At 47.3% G+C, this 19034-nt stretch overlaps 4 protein-coding genes across 8 annotated transcripts; 2 read left to right on the top strand and 2 right to left on the bottom strand.

Annotated features, from left to right (window-relative positions):
• Positions 1-691: 691 nt before the first annotated feature.
• Positions 692-2655, top strand: adi1 (acireductone dioxygenase 1). The gene is made up of 4 exons (XM_084676273.1): positions 692-1026; positions 1561-1680; positions 1856-2035; positions 2208-2655. The coding sequence occupies exons 1-4, from the start codon at positions 904-906 to the stop codon at positions 2322-2324; spliced, it is 540 nt and encodes a 179-aa protein (XP_084532399.1). The 5' UTR covers positions 692-903; the 3' UTR covers positions 2325-2655.
• An 84-nt stretch (positions 2656-2739) lies between these two features.
• LOC146254568 (ICOS ligand-like) lies at positions 2740-5228 on the top strand. The gene is made up of 5 exons (XM_084676269.1): positions 2740-3062; positions 3189-3524; positions 3728-4012; positions 4446-4601; positions 4797-5228. Exons 1-5 carry the CDS (start codon positions 3002-3004, stop codon positions 4880-4882), a joined length of 924 nt encoding a protein of 307 aa, XP_084532395.1. The 5' UTR covers positions 2740-3001; the 3' UTR covers positions 4883-5228.
• nit2 (nitrilase family, member 2) lies at positions 5083-8209 on the bottom strand. Of its 2 annotated transcripts, none has more exons than XM_084676270.1 (10): positions 8109-8209; positions 7695-7813; positions 7477-7597; positions 7201-7289; positions 6877-6970; positions 6717-6791; positions 6533-6611; positions 6307-6405; positions 5985-6040; positions 5083-5695 (listed from the first exon to the last, which is right to left on the bottom strand). In XM_084676270.1, the coding sequence occupies exons 1-10, from the start codon at positions 8134-8136 to the stop codon at positions 5601-5603; spliced, it is 855 nt and encodes a 284-aa protein (XP_084532396.1). In that variant the 5' UTR covers positions 8137-8209; the 3' UTR covers positions 5083-5600. The 2 variants fall into 2 exon arrangements, with proteins under 2 accessions (XP_084532396.1, XP_084532398.1); XM_084676272.1 differs by having other exon boundaries at positions 7477-7543.
• A 487-nt stretch (positions 8210-8696) lies between these two features.
• tbc1d23 (TBC1 domain family, member 23) lies at positions 8697-18936 on the bottom strand. 4 transcript variants are annotated; one of them, XM_084676314.1, is made up of 19 exons: positions 18795-18936; positions 16483-16591; positions 16086-16191; positions 15490-15694; positions 14985-15108; positions 14751-14875; positions 14584-14630; positions 14363-14466; positions 13889-14011; positions 13708-13803; positions 13369-13539; positions 13202-13244; positions 13009-13115; positions 12635-12777; positions 12329-12373; positions 11267-11355; positions 10999-11134; positions 10320-10514; positions 8697-9991 (listed from the first exon to the last, which is right to left on the bottom strand). In XM_084676314.1, exons 1-19 carry the CDS (start codon positions 18830-18832, stop codon positions 9907-9909), a joined length of 2091 nt encoding a protein of 696 aa, XP_084532440.1. In that variant the 5' UTR covers positions 18833-18936; the 3' UTR covers positions 8697-9906. The 4 variants fall into 4 exon arrangements, with proteins under 4 accessions (XP_084532440.1, XP_084532441.1, XP_084532442.1 ...); XM_084676315.1 differs by having other exon boundaries at positions 13708-13800; XM_084676316.1 differs by lacking the exon at positions 12329-12373.
• Between the last annotated feature and the right edge of the window lie 98 nt (positions 18937-19034).

Here is a 19034-nt window from a genome sequence, read left to right as displayed (position 1 = left end):
GGATGGTACATGAATGGCCCTTTACAAAAGTCACCTCAACTAGGTGATGTACCACTTGTACAGTAGCCTATATCAGAACTGTATGATTTTCACATGATCACTTTGTCATAATTTTTTTTTTAATCCTGAACAAGGATTAACTGTAAATAAATTGCCAGTTTGTAAAAAAAAAAAAAATCTCCCACAGAACTAAAGCCATGAGGCTCTTTGTGGGGGATCCTGTGTGGAAGGCTTATAACCGACCAGCTGATGACCTAGACATTCGTCAGCAGTATTTGAGTTCTATCGGACGTGGATGTGCCTAGGATGCAATAGCACTGACCAATGGATAGACTATTGCACAGATGTATACATTAGGCTACTGTGTCACCAATCCTTTTAGTAATGTTTGGGGTATTAAATAGTGTTATCAATGATATCTACAGGCACTTGCAGAAGTTCTCTGGGGTATCAACCATTATTGTGATTATTAATAAATAGCGTACAAACTTAAACTGATATATGCAGTGGATGTTTGGGGTGTTATCATTTCCCTTGATTGTTCGTATAAATAAGGGCCCCGGCCCAGGTATGGTGAAGCAGAAGTTGGTGCACAACCGACATTGCATAATATGACGTTGGATGTAACCTGGTTTATCAGTGCCCACATCCTGGGAAGAACAGCCAACAGTCAGCATTGTGGCCCACATGATTTCTCCTCGGCCTCCTGAGATTCAGTTCTTCAGGTTAAGTAGTCTTGGCCATTATAGGAGAGCCGATGTTGTGCCGAAAACGGACACAGAGGGAAAAAACCTGACGGTGGCAGTAATGTAACTTTGTGGATGCCAACTGCCGTTAAACCTCAAACAAGAAGAAGAAGAAGAAAAACTAACAAAAATTGTGTTCAACCTTACGAAGTCGACTATGGCTTTAGATGCATGGTATATCGACGACTCTGATGAAGATCAGCGAATGCCTCATAGACTAAATCCAAACCAGCCCGTGTCTTGTGAAGACTTACAAAAGCTTGGAATTTTCCACTTTAAGGTAGCTAAATGATATTGATAGCAACGATAGCAAAAATATGGCTATCAAACAGCTAAGTGTGAGTTTAATGTTTAACTAAGTGCGAGATTTTATTGGATGTGGCTCAGAAGTCTGCCGTTTCTGTGCAGTTCATGCATACTACCGGCCATTCTTATATTATGTTCTTATCATTGGCCCTGCCTCGTGAGTCACATATTGTCCAGATAGTATTCATTTTTTTTACTCAAAATGTTAACTGCACCAGTATTAGTCTAAGCACACCAAATAATTAGTAGCCAAATATTAATGGTAAAATAAGTTTCAGTATGCAATTCGTTAACTCTCATAATGACCGTTTCAACAAGCCCATACTACAGCAGCATAATACAATTCCTGAAATTCACATTTTCAGTGGCCCCATCTGGCCTACCCAATAATAAATGTTGGGGCGCCCCCGGCATAAACGCAACGCTACAGTCAAAAGTATTGCCTATCCTGGAGCTTGTGCATATCTTGCAAACACTTGTTTTCTGAACTCTTACCTTTCTTTTTCAGTTAAATGCGGATATTTATGAAACAGATCCTGAACTGGAGAAGATTCGAAAAGACCATGGTTACTCATATTCAGATATCATAACCATCGCCAAGGATACACTACCCAACTATGAGGAAAAGGTAACCATGCCAAGACCTGTGTCTACCAAGGTGTCTTTTCTGGTAGAAAAGCACTGGCTGGGGAGGGCTTCATCCCAGAGTTTTGTCAAGTTAATGCTGTCATAGAAACAAAACAAACTGATGACTCAGTTTGGATATCTTTAACCTGTCAATGAAATGTTCTCCTCTCTTCCAGTTAAAGATGTTCTTTGAGGAACATCTCCATTTAGATGATGAGATCCGCTACATCTTGGACGGCAGAGCTTATTTTGATGTGAGGGACAAGGAAGATCGCTGGATCAGGATCTCTATGGTCAAGGGAGACCTGATTACTCTACCTGCTGGGATCTACCACAGATTTACTATGGATGAGACGGTACATGAATGGCCCTTTACAAAAGTCACCTCAACTAGGTGATGTACCATGTGTAGAGTAGCCTATATAAGAACAGTATGATTTTCACAGGATCAAGTGGTCATTAGAAAATGCTTGAACAAGGATTAACTGTTAATCAATGGCCAGTTTGTGTTTTTCTTCTCTCCCACAGAACTACACTAAAGCCATGAGGCTCTTTGTGGGGGAACCAGTGTGGAAGGCTTATAACCGACCGGCTGACGACACAGACATTCGTCAGCAGTATTTGAGCTCTCTCGGATGTTCCTAGGACGCAATGACACTGACCAATGGATAGACTCAGGGCCGGTCCGACCCAATAAACAAATTAAACATTTGTTTAAAAGAATGCCAATCAAAGGGCCCCCTACACTGATTTTGTTCAGGGCCCCTAAAACCGCAGGCCTGGCCGTGGATAGACTAGGGCCTACTGCACAGATGTACACATTAGGATATTGTGTCACCAATCCTTTTAGCAATTGTTTGGGTGTATAAAATAGCGTTATCAATGATATCTATTGGCGCTTGCAAAAGAACTCTGGAGTATAACCCATCATTGTTATTTTCATATTTTCAATAAATAGCCATCACACTTGAACTGATATATGCAGTGGATGTTTGGGGTGGTTATATTTTCCTTGATTGCTCGTCAAGGAGGTCACAAGTATGGTGAAACGGGCATGGTGAAACAGGCAAGTTGGTGCACGACCGATTTAACATTCCTATGACGTTGAATGTAAAGGTGTGTCAGTAGTAGACAATGCCTGGAGAAGAAAGTAGACATCTTTCCCTTAAAGATGCCGATCAAGGAACTAGCAGTGAAGAAAGTTGAAGAAAATAAATGGTCAAGGTAACTAGGCTAATTCATTCTTAATTAAGGCTTGTGGTTGCCTTTTATCAACTTGACGGAGCCGACTAGCAGTGCGTAAAACTGCCCTGTGCGGGCAAATGTCAGCATTGTGGCGCACGGGATTTCTCCTCGGCCTTATGAGATTCAGTTCACCTTCAGGTAAGAAGGGTGATGTTTCCTTTTTTTACCTTTTATTTATAAAAATGTGCACGTTTTTTTATTTGCAAAGGAGAGAGACGATTATCTGACTACTGATTACTGACCTCCCTGTATATCCACATACAGGTGAAGAATGTGTCCAGGCCATTATCGGAGAGCCGGTCCTACTTCCGTGTATTTATGACAGAGCAGTCCCGCTAAACGCTCTAAACTTTTCGGCTGAATGGAGGAGAGCTAATGACGTGGTCCACAGGTCGGTCTGGGGAGGGGGGAGCCAGGATAAATGGACAGTGTCCAGCAGAAACAGCACCCGAGTCTCAGAAACGGCTCCGCAGACAGGCGACTTCTCCCTGCAGTTGTCCATGGTGGTCCCGACAGATTCCAACACCTACAGCCTGTACCTCACATTCCCTGGGGGTAACCACAGCTCTCCGGTGTGTACGGTGTGTCTGTGGACCGCAGGTCAGTGATGATGAAAGATACAGTTATTTATTTATTAACAAGGATGCAGCCGTTAAATACAAATTCAAAAGTGGGTGGGATAATGAAACCTTCACTACTGATGAAATATCTATTTTTGATTTACCTGGGCGGTATGACCATACTGAACTAATACAGTTCCCATCATCATTCTCTCTCCCCCCCCCCCCCCCCCCCCCCCGCAGCCAGTTTCTCGTTTCCGCTGCTGCTGAGGGAGGATGCAGGTGAAGGGGACAAGACGCGTTTCTTGTGTCACTCAAGAGGAGGTTTCCCCAAACCTGCTGTGCGCTGGCGGATCAACGAGACCGTGCAGCCTCCCGATGGCTCAGTCTGGACAGACTTTGAGCTTCTCCCCGAGTCTCAGCTCTACAACATCACCAGTCTTCTGGTTGTCAAAATTTCCCAGAACGTTAGCGTGTCATGTAGCATAGAAAACCCGTCCATGAACGAGACCTTTACTTCCACCAGCAGTGAGTATGTCAATAATCTAACACAGGGCTTCAAGAGACAAACTCAAAACTCAACTTCACAAATTTACGTTCATCCCCAAGTCAATGTATTTGAGTTATTCACTGTTGTGAGTGAATACAACTATTATTCCTTATTCTAAGAGCTTTTCTGCAGTGTTTTTTAATACTAAAAACCAAAGCCGTAATCATCATACATATTAGGGGGCCACATCCCCCCAATATTCAAATCTGGTCAAAATGTCCCCCCCAATATATTGATATAAAAATATAAATGTGCTACACTACGACAGGCAGCCAAGCACGCTGTCCGAAATTGTCATTTAAAAAAATGAATTAGTCCCCCCCAATGTTGACTCCATGGCTACGGCCTTGCTAAAAATGAATGGGTCTCTTAAACCGTGCTCCTCTTTGTGACCTTGTTCCTGGTGCTCAGATGGGGTCCAGCCCAGCCCTGTGGTGGGGAGAGCCGCCGAGGCCTTGTGGGTGTTCAGCACAGCTCTCTGTGTGGTGGTGTCAGCCATGGTGCTGGCTGCCCTGGCCTACCAGATCCAACAGGACAGGGCCCACAAGGACCGGAACACAGACATGGGTATGTTTTTGTTCGATTAATTCTACTCTTCTGTCATTGATTTACGCCATTCTACTGTTAAGATAGCCAACTGCCTTTTTTTACGTGTGTCGTTAGTATGCACTCATCATGTGCACTCAATAAATCCACTGATGCAACTGAAAGGTTATGGCTTCTGGTGTCTGTCTTATTTCTTATATTGTGTGTGTGAACCAGGGGTGGAGGAGAGCTTTGAAGATGACCCAGAGCCTCGGATGGTGAAAGAGGAAGTGATGGACCCTCTAACTGAGACCAACCTGTGATTAGAATGGAACACTAGAACATGTTTTGATCACATGACCCTTTAAACATTCTGGTTGAAGAGGAAATAGTCTTCTCACCATAGCCCACATTGTGCTCTGACAAGGCTACTCTTTGTAAATATGTACTGCGCTGTACATACTGTGAATATGTACAGCTCTTGCATCGGTTAGATGTGTTGTACAAAGTTATGGAAAGGACGGACGGTGTGTTTCTTTTTTTATTTGAATTGTAGGCTTTCTAAACACACAAAGGACTTGCTTGTTCCCATTTCGTCTCCTCTCTCTGTGACCTCTACTCTGTACTCTGTCGCCGTCTGTTGTGTTATAAAAAGTTCTGTCAATCGTGTTCTGCTCATTCATTGATATTCAAAGGATAAACAGTAAGCAGATACTTGCTGTGGCACCCCAGCTCATACACCAAATGCTCCGTTTTCTGCTTGAAGGGGACATGTTACAGTGCAAAACTTTAGTTTCAATACAAGCAGCTTGACATCTTCAGCTAACAACTAAGGGCCTGTGATTGAAGTCGAGTCATAATAAAATACATTATCAATCATTTTAGGCATAAACGGTCCACTGGAAAACAGATCTCTATCCATCACTATCTTTTTCTCTTCCAATGAGATTTGGGGGGGCGGGATGGATTCAAACCCTCATCCTCGAAGGGACTCTGACCTCTCCCCCGCCCTCAGCGTTTCCATGGCAACGTGGCATGGGTTCAGCCCTCTTGCACTGCGTTGACGGAGTACAGGTCGCCACGGCGCTGGGCTGTGATGGGGATCTGCTGACGGACGTCCGCCAAGTACTGCAGGTCTGTGAATAACAAGAGGGCGGGGACGGGGCCAGAGGCGGGGATAGGGTTGAGGGCGGGGACAGGGGCGGGGACAGGGTCAAAGATCAGTCAAATTAGCCCTGCGTGGGGGTTACTACATCACGGTTCTGTAATTTGTATCCAGTTTTCATGACATGGATTCACACATATCAGGATGTTGGGTTTTCACTCTCACCCCATTTGTTTACTCATTTATCCGTCTATCTATGTATATACAACTTCCTGATCGATTACTGGTGGCCTAAAGAGCACTGCCACTCCGCCACTCACCGATGTCAGCGTAAACAACGGTCTCCTCTGACCCAGCCTTACTGATCACCTCACCCCTGGAATTGAAGACAGCACATTCATACTGTGTGTGTGTGTGCATGAGTATCTGTGTGCGTGTATTTTCAATGAACACACACACAAATCCATTAACGCCCACTACCTTCGGCAACCTCACCCTAGAGAACACAATCCACATGACCACTGTTTTTGATAAATTGTCTAGTGTACGGAGAATTGACATCACTCGTGGCATCACAAACGCTAACACGACCAAAATGTATTTTTATGATCATTATTCCCCCATTTGTTCATTTGTCCTTACCACGGGTTTACCACAGAGCTGTGACCCCAGGCTACGTAAGAAGTCGTCTCATCCCGAGCAGGAGAGGCAGTGGCCACATAAACCTGGTTATCAACGGCCCTGAGCGAGACAGGAGAATAGGGCGACTGTCAGCATAAGTTAATCATATAGCCAAGGTAGATGACAAAGTGAGGGAAAAAAAGAGATGATTACATCCCATCAGAGACATCCTCGGGCACTGACTGACCTCCCCCTCTGTAACAGCTCCCAATGAGCTGGTCCTGTAGTCATGTTGAAGGCGCCAGGATATACCAACAGCTGACAGCCTGGTTCCAGAGGGGAGTATTTGGTAGAGTTAAGTTTTATATAGATTTATAACTGTATATATATATAATCTTATACAGATATGAAGCCCTTCCATTCACCCGCACCTTTCTTAGCGTAGAGCTGTGCAAGCTCGGCAAACCTAATGTCATAGCAGATCCCAACACCGACCTTACAGTACGCTGAAACACAACAGAGAAACGCACTTCCTGTCAGAACAGGATGCCGAACTACAAGGTTGGGGGAGAGGTTTAAGAGGACTCGTACGTGTGTCGAACACTGATAGGCCGCTTCCAGGGCTGAGCGTCTCCGACTCCTGGAAGCGGATTTTCCTGGGAACGTCGATGTCGAAGAGGTGAATCTTTAAAGGAGGGACAGTTAGCCAAACAGACAAACCAGAATATCAACTGTGGAGCAAATGTCAACAAAAGGAGTGAAAAGGGTATGTAACAAATCCAATGTCTTTCAAATGTATGTCTTTCTGTGGCAGGCATGCAGACAAACAGCCTGAACAAGCTCTATTTATCCCCAAGGGTAAATTGCACCATGGTGAAGCAATCAGTGGCCATCTGACTGTTAGAGCATGCCCACCTTTCTGTGCTTGAGCACCAAGCTTCCATCAGGGCCGAATACTGCGCAGGTGTTATACAGCTTTCCCTCATCCTCTTCTGGGATGGAACCTGGAGAGACACCACACACATCTTATATGACACACTATGTTTGAGTTTCCTTAAGGCTTTGTAGAAACAGATATATAACTGACTACGCTTACTATTATTGTACAACTAGTTTAGATGTACATGGCTCTGATCATTGGCGAGGACAGAGATGAGAAGAGTGTACAGGTGCGACCAATCCTCCTCTCACCTCCTACCAGATACACCCCACTCTCCTTGGCTGCTTCCGACAACACCTGTGTGGACTCTCCTGGGATCTTCTCCGCATATTCAGGGAAAAAGCCAGTTCCGTAAGGGGAATTGAAGCACTCCTGTGTGTCGAAAAAGATTGGAGTGAATAGGAACCCGATTCGCATCAAAGCCTTATCAATTGTTATCCTCGTCACAATAAGAAGTAACTTGTCTTACAGGTAAAACCACCACTTTAGCGCCCTGAGAGGCTGCCTCCTTGATCAACCCGCGAGCCTTGGACAGATTGTCAGCCTTCACCTTGGTGACGTGCAGCTGAACCACTGCCAAACGAAACTCTGTGACAAAAAGTATTACCTGTAGGCTATTGGACATCACAAACAAAACTAAACAAATCACAATCAAAAGACAATGTGCTTGACTGTCGTTGCATACAAGCTTCCACTCGATTAAGTAGATCAGGTCTATGGGCAACTGAAGTTGCAATAGCCATTACGTTTATAGCCTGTCAGTCTTCTACTTGAGTGCTGTATTACTTGAGTCAACAAGCTCTGCAACATTAGCAAGTTTGTCAAATCGTCCATCTCGCTTGTCGTTAATAAATGCAATAACTTCTCTGTTATGTTCACTTACTCGACATTGCTTTAGCCAAAGCAGACATAGGTGTTTGATGCCAGGTTCACACTGGTGCTCACATCAATGAGGGAATTTGATCTTGGATCAGCATCCGGTCCTTTCGGCTACGTTATTTTATTCAGAATAAAAGTCTTAGGCTTCTCTCTAATACCTAGATTCTGTACTTGAGTTTCAGAAAGCCCTAACAGGCCCTCTCATATTATTTAGTAGGCCTTAGACGTGTATATTTTGTACGACTGATTATCCACGTTATCATACTAGTGTCCCTGGCTGTTAAATATGACTCTTATTATGAAATGCCAGGGGCGTGTTATCAACCTCCAATAAGGTGAGCGCTTGCCTCCGTGTAAAAATGTGCCCATCTGGGTCACATCATTTGACCAAAAATCATATTATTGCCTGTAGTTTTGGAATGAGACGCACAAGAAACTTATATAGGTGTGATAGTTATGTGTACTACTACTTTTGTCCATATAGCACATCTCTGTTAAAAAGAACGGATCCTGATGGTCTGCCCCCAAACACTACAGTAATTCCCATCTAAAAGAGTCAGGATTGTTACAATACACAAATAAACCAGAGACATTCAGGGTTTCATAAACACTTTATAAATGGTTTACACTTTAGTCAATGAACAGGAGACCCTCAAGAGGAGGCTGGTCGGACTAGTCAGCAACCGGTTAAATATCAACCGCATATCAGTACTGTCTGGATACACCAAGAGTTCAAAGTGTTGCAAATATCCGTTATTGATATGGAGCAGTTTACAATATATACAGTACATATTTATAAACATCCTCAAATCATTTATATTTAAGGCTGTGAGCTGGAAATAAAAACTTCCTTAAGGACAAGTATCAAAAACGGTTGTCACGTTACATCAAACAAGTTTCTAAACCAGATCGACTAGAGAATGGACTTGAACTGAACCCTGTGACATGTGCAGACTCAGCCTTTAACGATATTCTTTCCTATTTGAAAATACAGAGAAGACTGTTGAAAATTGTGCTGCTATTAATCCAAACAATATGGAGTCGTTCGCTAGTCTAATAACTCCTTAGCACTCCATTTCTTTAACAAATAATTTATGTGAATCACTGTTATTTTCAAATCTGGAATCTAACAAACCAAGACAATGGGAAAACACCAATCCATTTTGGATCCTTGACTTGAAAACTCTAAATTGGACTTAAGCAACAATACTGGTCTCCTGATCCAAACACTGCTTACATTTCTAATGATGAGTTTCCATGTGGACAGTTGTGACATCTTTAAGTCCTATGATAACAAGGAAACAGCTACTGGCCCTCGGTGGCCCAATGTCGCAGGACCTCTCATCCTACACTTTCTGCACGTGTGACACTGGAAGATGATCAGGGCTTGATTTAAGGCTAGACAGAACCCTGTAATGCAATCATCACCCACTTTTTGACAGTTATTTTCCTCCCCACAAATAAAGAAAATGTAAAGAAAACTCAAACATAACCTAGTTTAATTAGTACGAGGAGAATAGTGACGGGGAGCACCACAGTTTCTCAATAAGCACAGTCCAACGTTTCCTCAGGTCATCCATTGACCTCCATGATCCCAGGGGAGGGAGAGGTGAACCGTCACTGTGGCTGGGAGGTGTCCCGAGAGGAGAGGCCTGGAGGGGGGGGGGGGAGAGGGGAGGGGAGGCACACCCTGCCTTCAGCTGACACACACACACACACACACACATACACACACACACACACATCCTTTTACAGCAAGTTTCCTTCTGGATATCAAGGGTGTCCCCACAGCCTCTCTCTGCTTAGGAACTCTCGAGGGCATCTAGAACTTTCATGATCTGCTGCTTGATGGCCTTGGTGGCGTCGCCTGCGTTTGGAATGAGATACCTGCGGGGAGAACGGTAGGCGTGTTTGAGGATATCACCGACTAACTGTACTCTGCACTCCGTCTCGGTAATGTGATGAGGTCATGTTATTGTTGCGTTCATGCTTGCACACATGTTCTATTATTATTTATAGATGTCAAGTGTACTGAAGAGTTATTGAATACTCCTTGTTTGTGTATATCACAATAAAAGTTGTCAACTACAGTTTAATGAACTACAGTTTTTTTTTCTATTTTTTTGTTCTTAGAAGGTGAGAAAATTATAGCTACACTTAAAAGTCAGCAAAGAGCCCTAAGGCCCTTAAGTCATCCAGCCTTCGCGCCCCCTACCTCTCAACCGCAGAAATCTCCACACCGGCCGTGTTGTTGCTGCCGAACTTAAAGGTGATGAGTTCCGGATGCTTTTTCTTGGAGGTGATCTTCACCACTGAGTTGAGCGGCTGCCTCGACTGGATGTAGGCGAAGCCCTTCCGCGAGGCAATCTCCCTCAGGCTGTACATGTGGGTGGCTGTTACCAGCAGGTGACTGAGAGAGACAGGAGAACAGGGTTTTTTTAGTCACACAACATATTGAACTAATACGTACACAGATTTTTGAAAAAATAACTAAGATATTTTGTGGGGAGTTTTATTTCTGAGTCTCAAAAAAAAAAGAAAAAGGTAATTCTAAAGATCAGCATAATGTATGATACTACTGTACGTACGCCGTGTCCATAATATAGAACCTGTTTGTCTGGGTCTGCATTCAAGTCATACTGATCATATAGACATTCATGTGACTGCTGGAGGATATGGCACTGATAAGACTAGTCTAGAAAGACCCCACATTCACCATTACTTGAGAAAAAAAAAAAAGCTGCGTTCTGTTTCACAATTGGCAATTTGATCCCTTACATTGAACCAAGCTCACAAACAAGTGTTTGTTTGGACAACAAAACCCCATGTCTGATAAACAACGTCACTGTTGTCGAGATCAATAAAGCTGCAATGTGTTTCGAAAGACGTCGGACCTTGGGAACATGTGACCCGTCTCCTTGACCTCGTTGCAGGGAATGTGGTGCTTCACGTCCGGCTTGTTGATCCACGTCTGGATGTTGACGATCTCCTTCCTGTCGTCGTCCGAAATGGACGAGCTGTCGATCTCGTCTGCGGAGGAGGAGGAGGGAATACGGCGACGGGGGGGGTGAGTCAGGGGACGGGTTTAGACGGAACCAGGCTGGCGTTGAAGGAACGTGGGCAGTGTCCCGATCGCTGATTGGTTCCAGGAGGCTTGTTTACCTGTGTCATACTCCTCCTCGTCTCCGATGCTGAAGACAGGCTTCACGCCCCTGTACGGCTTCCCCACCCGGTCGCTGCTGCTCACATGCCTGGCAGGAACAGACACACAGCGAAGCCTTAAAACACACACCGCAGGGGCGCACGCTGTTAGCAGACTCACAACGACAACAGTAGTTGTGTATACTTGTGTATACACAACCAGAGAGACCTATGGAAGGACATACACCATGTATTACATTGAATACAGTGAGAGGATTCCTCACAATCGCACAGACACACACACACACACACACACACACACACGTAAGGCACTGAGGACTGCAGCATGAGCCGTGCGTTCAGGTGGGACCTCCAGGGCCAACTGTCAGACACATCCGAGATGAGTCAGCTTCACTACGTTGAAGAAAACGGGGTTTAAGACACACTGCTACCCGGACGGACACAGAGTGCACATGATCAGGAGTGATGTCCGCGGCTGTGATCCAAATGTGACGCTGCGGATGTAGAGGACCAGGCGGGAGCACACCGCCCTGTTGAGCACCTGCGAGGCTAGGGCTGGTCATGAACAGGAAACTACAGGTGAGTGCTCTGAGAAAGGCAGAGATTCGGATCTCCCGACAGAAGAAGACAGGAAGCCTACCGAGTGAGACAAGGACTAAGGGTAGCTCCACATCGCCAACACAGAGAGCTGGATACCGTTAGTGAGAGAGCAGAGGGACATCCCGTGACACCAGGTGACCCTGGGGGTCCTTGGAGCAGTGCATCATGGTCCGCCCCATCCAGGTGACAGCTCTAGACTGGGGTGATGATGTGAGTGAGTGAGTGCTGGGCAGCTAAGTGAGGGGTGTTACACGTTGTGTTAATAAGCATGCGTTAGTGAGGCCCAGGCTCTACGCATCTGGCTCGACCCCCCCCGGGGGATTCTCAGGCCCCCCCAGGGGCCCCCACAGCCAGCCAGCCCCCCCCCCCCCATAGGGGCCCCTAAGACAGCCAGCTCCCCCAGAGCTGGATCCAGTGTTCATGCTGGTGAGACACAGTTCGAAGCTGGTGATGAACTCTTACCGATCTAGTATCCCCTTTTCTGGCCAGGGCAGAGTGAAAGAAATTCTAGCATGGGATAAGGCACAAAGTACGGTAAGCTGAGGACAGTCAGGGTTACTTCAAAGCTGCTCAAACACAATTTGAATTGTATTTAATAATAAAAATAATTATATATTAAAAAATATTTAAAAAAATATAAAAAAATTATATCAGTGACTGATTATTTGTTGATTTACTGGAGGTGAATGTAACCAGTGTTTTGCCTGGTTAGAGAAGCTCAATGCGATAGAGGTTTGGGTTTGGCTCAGGAGCATGTGAACAATTTACCTGTCCACGGGTGTGGAAGTGTTCTCTATAAAGCTGATCATCTTCTCCTTCACGTTCACAGACTTGGACTTGAGGGCAAAGGTCATCTTGTTTACCAGGGACTTGACCCCTTTGCCCTCCCCTGCGCTCCCAAAAGACTCCCCCTGGAGGAGCGTAGAGAGAGAGGGGGGGAGAGAGAGAGAGAGAAAGAGGGAGAGAGAGAAAAGGAGAGATGAACACAATACAGACAACAGACACCAGCCACATTGTCCGAAACAAAAGCATGGAAGGGAAATTCAACAGGAAGTGAACGTCATGTGGAGCAATAGGGAAGAGAGGCAGCTTGTGTGGTCAGGGTGTGGTCAGGGTGTGAGGGAGGGGGATGGTAGACTCACATCAGCCGAGCTCAGACTACTGTGGGAGCCAGACGTACTGACTATCCAGTGGACGTAAGAGCTGTCAAGACCATCCACGTTCATGTCCGCCAGGTGCTGTTGGAGGGCTGCCGACACGAGGGGAGAGACCCGTTTTAAACCCAGACCTGCCTCATCGGGGGGCAGCAATCCCCGTGCGGCTCCACAAACTCACCCATGAAGCCGCCTTTTGCGATGCTGACGTACTCCTTGTTTTTCTGCGAACACACAATAACCCAGAGTCACCGCCGAGAGTTAGCGTGGGTTAGCGTCAAGAGTGAGCTCACATCACCGCGGTAGCCATGAGCCACCGTTCTCTAAACGCCGTCGTGGGGGTCTCACCTGCAGGAAGTGGGCCAGCACCATGTTCATGTACATGTCCTCCTCCTCCCTCCCGCTGCCCATGAAGCACAGGTGCTCTCCGCTGGCCACCGAGCCAGACTCCAGAGACTGCTTCTGGGCCTCCAGCAGGGACTTGACCGACAGGGCGAACTCTGACGGGTTCTGAAGCATCTGGACAGAGATGAGAGGAATCGACATGAAATTTGACATTGGATACGCTTAGCGGATCTTTTTGAACCAAAGCGACAAGCCTAGTTCAGTTCCCTTGATCATCCCCCCCCCCGCCCCCTTCATCTCCAAACCGTCCAATGAGGTGTGTCCCTCTATCCCAGTTCTCACCAGGTCTGAGTCCAGATGGAAGGCTGTGGAGAGATGTCCTGCATTGTACTGCTCCGCGGGCCGACAGTCGACCACAAAGAACCGCACTCCGTCCTGCTACACACACACACACGCATTTCAGTCTTTCCCAGGCCTTCAGACCCTAGGTCTTCACACCCCAGGGCCCAGACGTGTGTCTCACCTGCTGGAGGTGGTTGGCCTGCAGGATCTCGGGTACAGACACTGGGAGGCAGAGCGCCTGGCTGAGGTCCATGTCCTCCTCTTTCAGAGCCACCAAACTGCTGCCAAACAGGTTCTGGTTCTCCTACAGACACCCAGAATCAACGTGGCTGTCAATCTTTCTGCTCGCCAATCACTAGTGCAGGGGTGGCCAACCCTGGCCCCCGAGAGCCTCAGTCCTGCATGTTTGAGATGTTTCCCTGCTCCAGCACACCTGATTCAAATGAATGGTCGTTATCCAAGCCTAAGAATAACCGTTCATTTGAATCAGGTGTGCTGGAGCAGGAAAACATCTAAAACATGCAGGACTGAGGCTGTCGAGGACCAGGGTTGGCCACCCCTGCACTAGAGGGTGTCCCTGCACCTTCTAGAAACCTCTCTGGGTTCTGAGGGACCGTGTTTGACTACCTGGTCGGGTGAGGGAGCAGCAGCGTACCTTTCGGAGGGACAGAGGGGTCTTGCTGTAATAATACTGGGCCAGGGAGAAGAGGTCTTCAATGTCCTCAACCTCCAGAAGAGCGGGAGACTCCAGCAACATCTCTGTAACACACACACACACAAAGACACACACACACACAAAGACACACGTCAGGATACAACCTCATACAAACAGCCCTCCGAGCAAACGTACGTTGAGATCCGTCTGACGCGACTCACTGGTGATGTCGGCTTTGCTGTCCGCTTCCTGTCCAAGGACGTTATCTCTGTGGGGAAACGGAGCACAGCGACAGCACCAGTCACAGCCTGCAACACCAGCACAGCACCACGCCGACCTCGTCTCTGACGGGAGCGTTTAACGCGGCAGGGGGGGGGGGGACACCTACTTGGCGTTGACGAGGATGATGAGCATGAGGAAGAAGATGAGGAAGGGGTCGGCCTGGTGGAGGTAGATATCCCAGATGGCCTGGGTGACCTCGGGAGGGCAGTGACTGGCAAACAGACTGCCCAGCTGTTGTAGACACACACACACATAACCAGTGAGTGCCTTTCAGAGCCTGTCCATAACCTTTCAATCCGAACCGTTGAGAGAAGCCCTAGTGTCGGTTATGGAGACTGACCCAGTCGATGGCGTAGGAGTCTGGGGTGACCTTCTTGGTGTCCAGGAAGGAGCAGAGCTCTGGCTCGTGGTACTGCAGCAGCAGTCTGTACAGGTGGAACGGACGGCCCTTCGACACGCAGTCCCTGGAGACAGACGTGGAGCAGCTCAGTAAGAGATGGATTCAACCACATCCCTCTGTCTGAGAGAGAGAGAGAGAGAGAGAGAGAGAGAGAGAGAGAGAGAGAGAGAGAGAGAGAGAGAGAGAGAGAGAGAGAGAGAGAGAGAGAGAGAGAGAGAGAGAGAGAGAGAGAGAGAGAGAGAGAGAGAGAGAGAGAGAGAGAGAGAGAGAGAGAGAGAGAGAGAGAGAGAGAGAGAGAGAGAGAGAGAGAGAGAGAGAGAGAGAGAGAGAGAGAGAGAGAGAGAGAGACACAGAGACACAGAGAGAGAGAGAGAGAGACACAGAGAGAGAGAGACACAGAGACACAGAGAGAGAGAGAGAGAGAGAGAGAGAGAGAGCATCTCACCGGGGGATGTACTTGTTCATGATGGCGTAGAAGCAGTTGTAGAGCTCGCTGCGGGTCAGCTGGAGGCCCAGCAGGGGCTTGAGCAGGTGAGGCCAGGCCAGGTCGGGGGTGAACGCAATGTTCCTGGACTTGCAGTAGAACGTAATGACCGACTCGACGTCCGACACCATGGCGCTTCCCTCCTCCTCGGACACGCCCAGCTGCTCTGTGGTCAGTGACAACAAACAGGGTTGGCTGGGGGAGGGGCACCATGTCCTAACCAGGCACTCCTCCTGAAGGGGGAGACTGACACATCTACTGGGTGACTGGTGTCTGGGGCTAAGTCGCTGTTGCGATTCCCTGTGTCATATTTTGTTCAAACTTTCCCCTGGCAAAGACAGGCCCAAGTCTAGCTGAGCACCCCTGCCAGGCTATGAGCCTGTGTCTCTCTTCTTTTTAATGTGCCGGCCTTCCTCTGGGGCGATTTTCAGACATGCTCGTGTTCTTCCCGAGAGGGCAACTGATCTTTCCTTGTTTACTTCCTGTGAGGGAACTGATCTTTGCTCGTTGCCGTGACGGTCAGCGAGAGGGGGTGGGGGCGGGTGGACGGCACTCACGGATAAGCTGCTGGCTGCGGTTGTGAATGAGCGTCTGCTCCGGAAGATCCAGGAGGCCGTCCCAGGAAGACAGGCTGTCTCCCTTGCCGGCCACGTTCAGGGCGATCTGCCGACACACACAGGAGGCAGGGGGTCAGCTGGTCAGCCCCGCACAGAGACACACTTCCAGGGTTTGCATTTAACCGCAGAGATAAATCGTAAAAAAGGGCTGATTTCTCCCTTAGTCTCCCATCTCCTGTTTGGGATGTTCACAAGTGTGTAACTACTGAGCTTGTGGGTGCTGTCTTCTTTGTGGAATGCAGCCGTTCTGGAATGCAGACTCCCCACTGTCAACTCCCAACCTCCTCCTCCTCCCTCTCAACTCTGACCCCTCCTCCTCTCTTCCTCTCCTCCTCACCTTCCAGAGCTTGGCCTTCGGTTCAGCCGGCTCCTGAACCTGAATGACGGCCCTCTCCATCTCTGTGTCAGACCCCCCGGAGTCCAGGGCCTCAGCCAGATCCTGGTCCCTGAAGAAGCGAGCACACCAGACCGTCAGACCAGGCGAAGACTCCTGCGGGAGACGACCTGCTCTGGTGGACGTCTTTCAAGAACATCAGACACATCACATTCTAGGCCTATTTGTTTCATGTTTCTTTTATGAATCGACAGCCAATGCGGAAGGATCTGTGTCTGTTGGCCGTAAAATGCAGATTGAAGGCAAATGACAACATCTACAATAGATGTACACCAAACAACAACAAACAATACCAACAGTGAGGTTTGTCTCTTTAGGGGCAGCACAGTCACAAAGTTACTCAGCACTGAGACAGCGAGAGATCGAGTTGGATCATATCACAGGCTCTCGTTCTTCTATCAGACATAAGCGCTCTATAAGACTGTACATCGATCAGGGGCCGGATTGAGCAAGACAGGACGGACTATCACAGGAACGGCCGAGCGATCAAAGTCCTTGCTGTTACCGTGGTACCAGAGCTACCGCCCTGAAGGCACTGAATCCAAGCAGATCACCGAACGCTCCCCGGAGGTGGAGATCCATCCGCGTGTCACCTGACCCTCACGGTTGTGGAGCCTGGTTTTCAGTCGGCATAGAAAAAGATCCATTCCCCACCAAATGGAAAACACCTGAAACATGACTCTCTCCCCCCGCCCCACCGGCTCTTTTTCCCCCTTCTCTCTCCCCCTAACGGTGACACCAGCGGCAATCATTATGTATGAGCGAATCTGCAAGCACCTCCCCTGTTCCATGAAGGGAGACAGCAGGAGCCTGGCGGTGCAGAAACACCTGGCAGAGGGCAAGCACGGATCTGCAAAGCTCATAGCTGTTCGGCAATATTCAGTGTCTTGGTCCTGCCCCCGCAAATGGCACGCATGTGTTGGGTGTGTTTAGGACAGGACAGGACCTCTCAGAGCCTCCATATATCTAAAACAGTAATCGTCCATCTCTGCCCTAATTGTCCGTTCGTCTCTCGTTAAGTAAACAAGCAGAGTGGCTCAACCAAACAAGTGGGATGATGCATTGCAAATGGCGGAAATGGCCTCGACATGCTTGGAATCCTTTGCAGCCATCTTTGCCCGGTCCCCTGTGCAAACCACATTTACACATTACTCTTGACATTAACAGGGCTTTCGAGCCAACATTAATGCTCAGATAATGTTCCTGGTCATTCTGAATCATCACACGCCTCAAGCCAAAGCCACTGACAGCGACGTTTCATCAACAGCAGAGGGATAAAAGCAAATATACAGAGTATCTGCATCTAATGCATCTGGAGTAAACCTTTCAACATGCAGGACTCTTATTAAAGCAAATTCACCCTCCCAATGAACTTCAGGGGTAAGACTACTTTAGTTGTATAAGATAACTATTGCAAAAGTGTTGGGGTGACGTTTAAAATGCACTTGTTTATCACCATTTTAGCTAATGTACTGTGTGACCACAACATCCTGCCTTTGGCTTCGTGGAATGTGATTCCCTTGTTTAGCTGGACAGAGGGACGAGGAAGTCAAAGCTGATGTCATCGCAATGTACTAATTACACAGACCAACCCCTTTTCGTTGGGTAGTTTGTTGTGTTTACCCTGAAGAATACTGTCCTTTTGTTACACTATAGATTGCTAGCCAGACTTCATTGTTATATGGCTGTGTTCACATTTAGTTAGCGCTTCAGTTAGCAAGCTCGACCACACGAATTGACACTTGTCTAGTTTTCATCAGCAATGAATATGGCCGTAACACGCCAAGTACTTTTATTGAAACGTGCATATCAGATAGATTAATATGAGGATTATGAGTTTGCAAGCTCAGCTAGCCTGCTTACAAAATCAAAGCCAACCACGTCACCTTTGACAAGCATCTACGACTAGTCTGTCTCGCAATCGGGGCAAAACAGTGACACAACGCATCCATTACAGTTGTAACACCAATCTTTGGAATCAAAACAATAGTCAACTATGAATGACAATCCGATATATATCACAGAAACCAAGTAGGCTAAGCAAAGCGGACCGGTCTGGGAGGGACTCAGTCAGGCCGGACAGAGGGATAGAACGACGTGCATCGCTTTCAATCGGTCTCTCTCCGACCGAGGCTTTACCTTTATAATACCGACCGATCAACCACCTGGAATATGCTTATTAAAAACGACATAGCCAGCTAACTGTCATAGAGATAGAACTTGGTCTGGATTTTAAAGATAATATATTATATTACCAGCTGCCCTGAAGAACTTCCTCCACAGCATCCGCCATTGTTGTATTGACGTCCACGTCAAAATTATGCCGTCGACGTGAGCTTTGTGTCACGATGTATTTCGCACTTGTTGCAAGTCTCTTTCACACCTCTAGTGGCCAATGGAACTTGTGTAAAATAAAATCTCCTACATTTCATCCGACCATTTGAATCTGTCACTTGATAATGTATGGCAGGGGCGATTCTAGGATCAGACCTTTA

The sequence above is a fragment of the Hypomesus nipponensis genome, chromosome 16 (assembly GCF_054491055.1).
Source record: "Hypomesus nipponensis isolate SF chromosome 16, ASM5449105v1, whole genome shotgun sequence".
Taxonomy (NCBI): domain Eukaryota; kingdom Metazoa; phylum Chordata; class Actinopteri; order Osmeriformes; family Osmeridae; genus Hypomesus; species Hypomesus nipponensis.
This window is presented reverse-complemented; position numbering and strand designations above follow the sequence as displayed.

Bases quoted from the DNA above. Each gene is read 5' to 3' on its own strand.
- adi1 (XM_084676273.1), top strand. From the start codon at position 904: ATGGCTTTAGATGCATGGTATATCGACGACTCTGATGAAGATCAGCGA. The intron at 1,027-1,560 runs GTAGCTAAATGA...TTTCTTTTTCAG, and splicing joins TTGGAATTTTCCACTTTAAG to TTAAATGCGGATATTTATGA. The intron at 1,681-1,855 runs GTAACCATGCCA...CCTCTCTTCCAG, and splicing joins TACCCAACTATGAGGAAAAG to TTAAAGATGTTCTTTGAGGA.
- LOC146254568 (XM_084676269.1), top strand. From the start codon at position 3,002: ATGTCAGCATTGTGGCGCACGGGATTTCTCCTCGGCCTTATGAGATTC. The intron at 3,063-3,188 runs GTAAGAAGGGTG...ATCCACATACAG, and splicing joins GAGATTCAGTTCACCTTCAG to GTGAAGAATGTGTCCAGGCC. The intron at 3,525-3,727 runs GTCAGTGATGAT...CCCCCCCCGCAG, and splicing joins GGTGTGTCTGTGGACCGCAG to CCAGTTTCTCGTTTCCGCTG.
- nit2 (XM_084676270.1), bottom strand. From the start codon at position 8,136: ATGTCTGCTTTGGCTAAAGCAATGTCGA. The intron at 6,792-6,876 runs GTACGAGTCCTC...GTTGTGTTTCAG, and splicing joins CCTATCAGTGTTCGACACAC to CGTACTGTAAGGTCGGTGTT. The intron at 6,612-6,716 runs GTGCGGGTGAAT...CTCTGGAACCAG, and splicing joins ACAGCTCTACGCTAAGAAAG to GCTGTCAGCTGTTGGTATAT.
- tbc1d23 (XM_084676314.1), bottom strand. From the start codon at position 18,832: ATGGCGGATGCTGTGGAGGAAGTTCTTCAGGGCAGCTG. The intron at 16,592-18,794 runs GTAATATAATAT...TCGCTTCTTCAG, and splicing joins GAAGTTCTTCAGGGCAGCTG to GGACCAGGATCTGGCTGAGG. The intron at 13,804-13,888 runs GTGAGACACACG...GTGTGTGTGTAG, and splicing joins AGGCCAACCACCTCCAGCAG to CAGGACGGAGTGCGGTTCTT.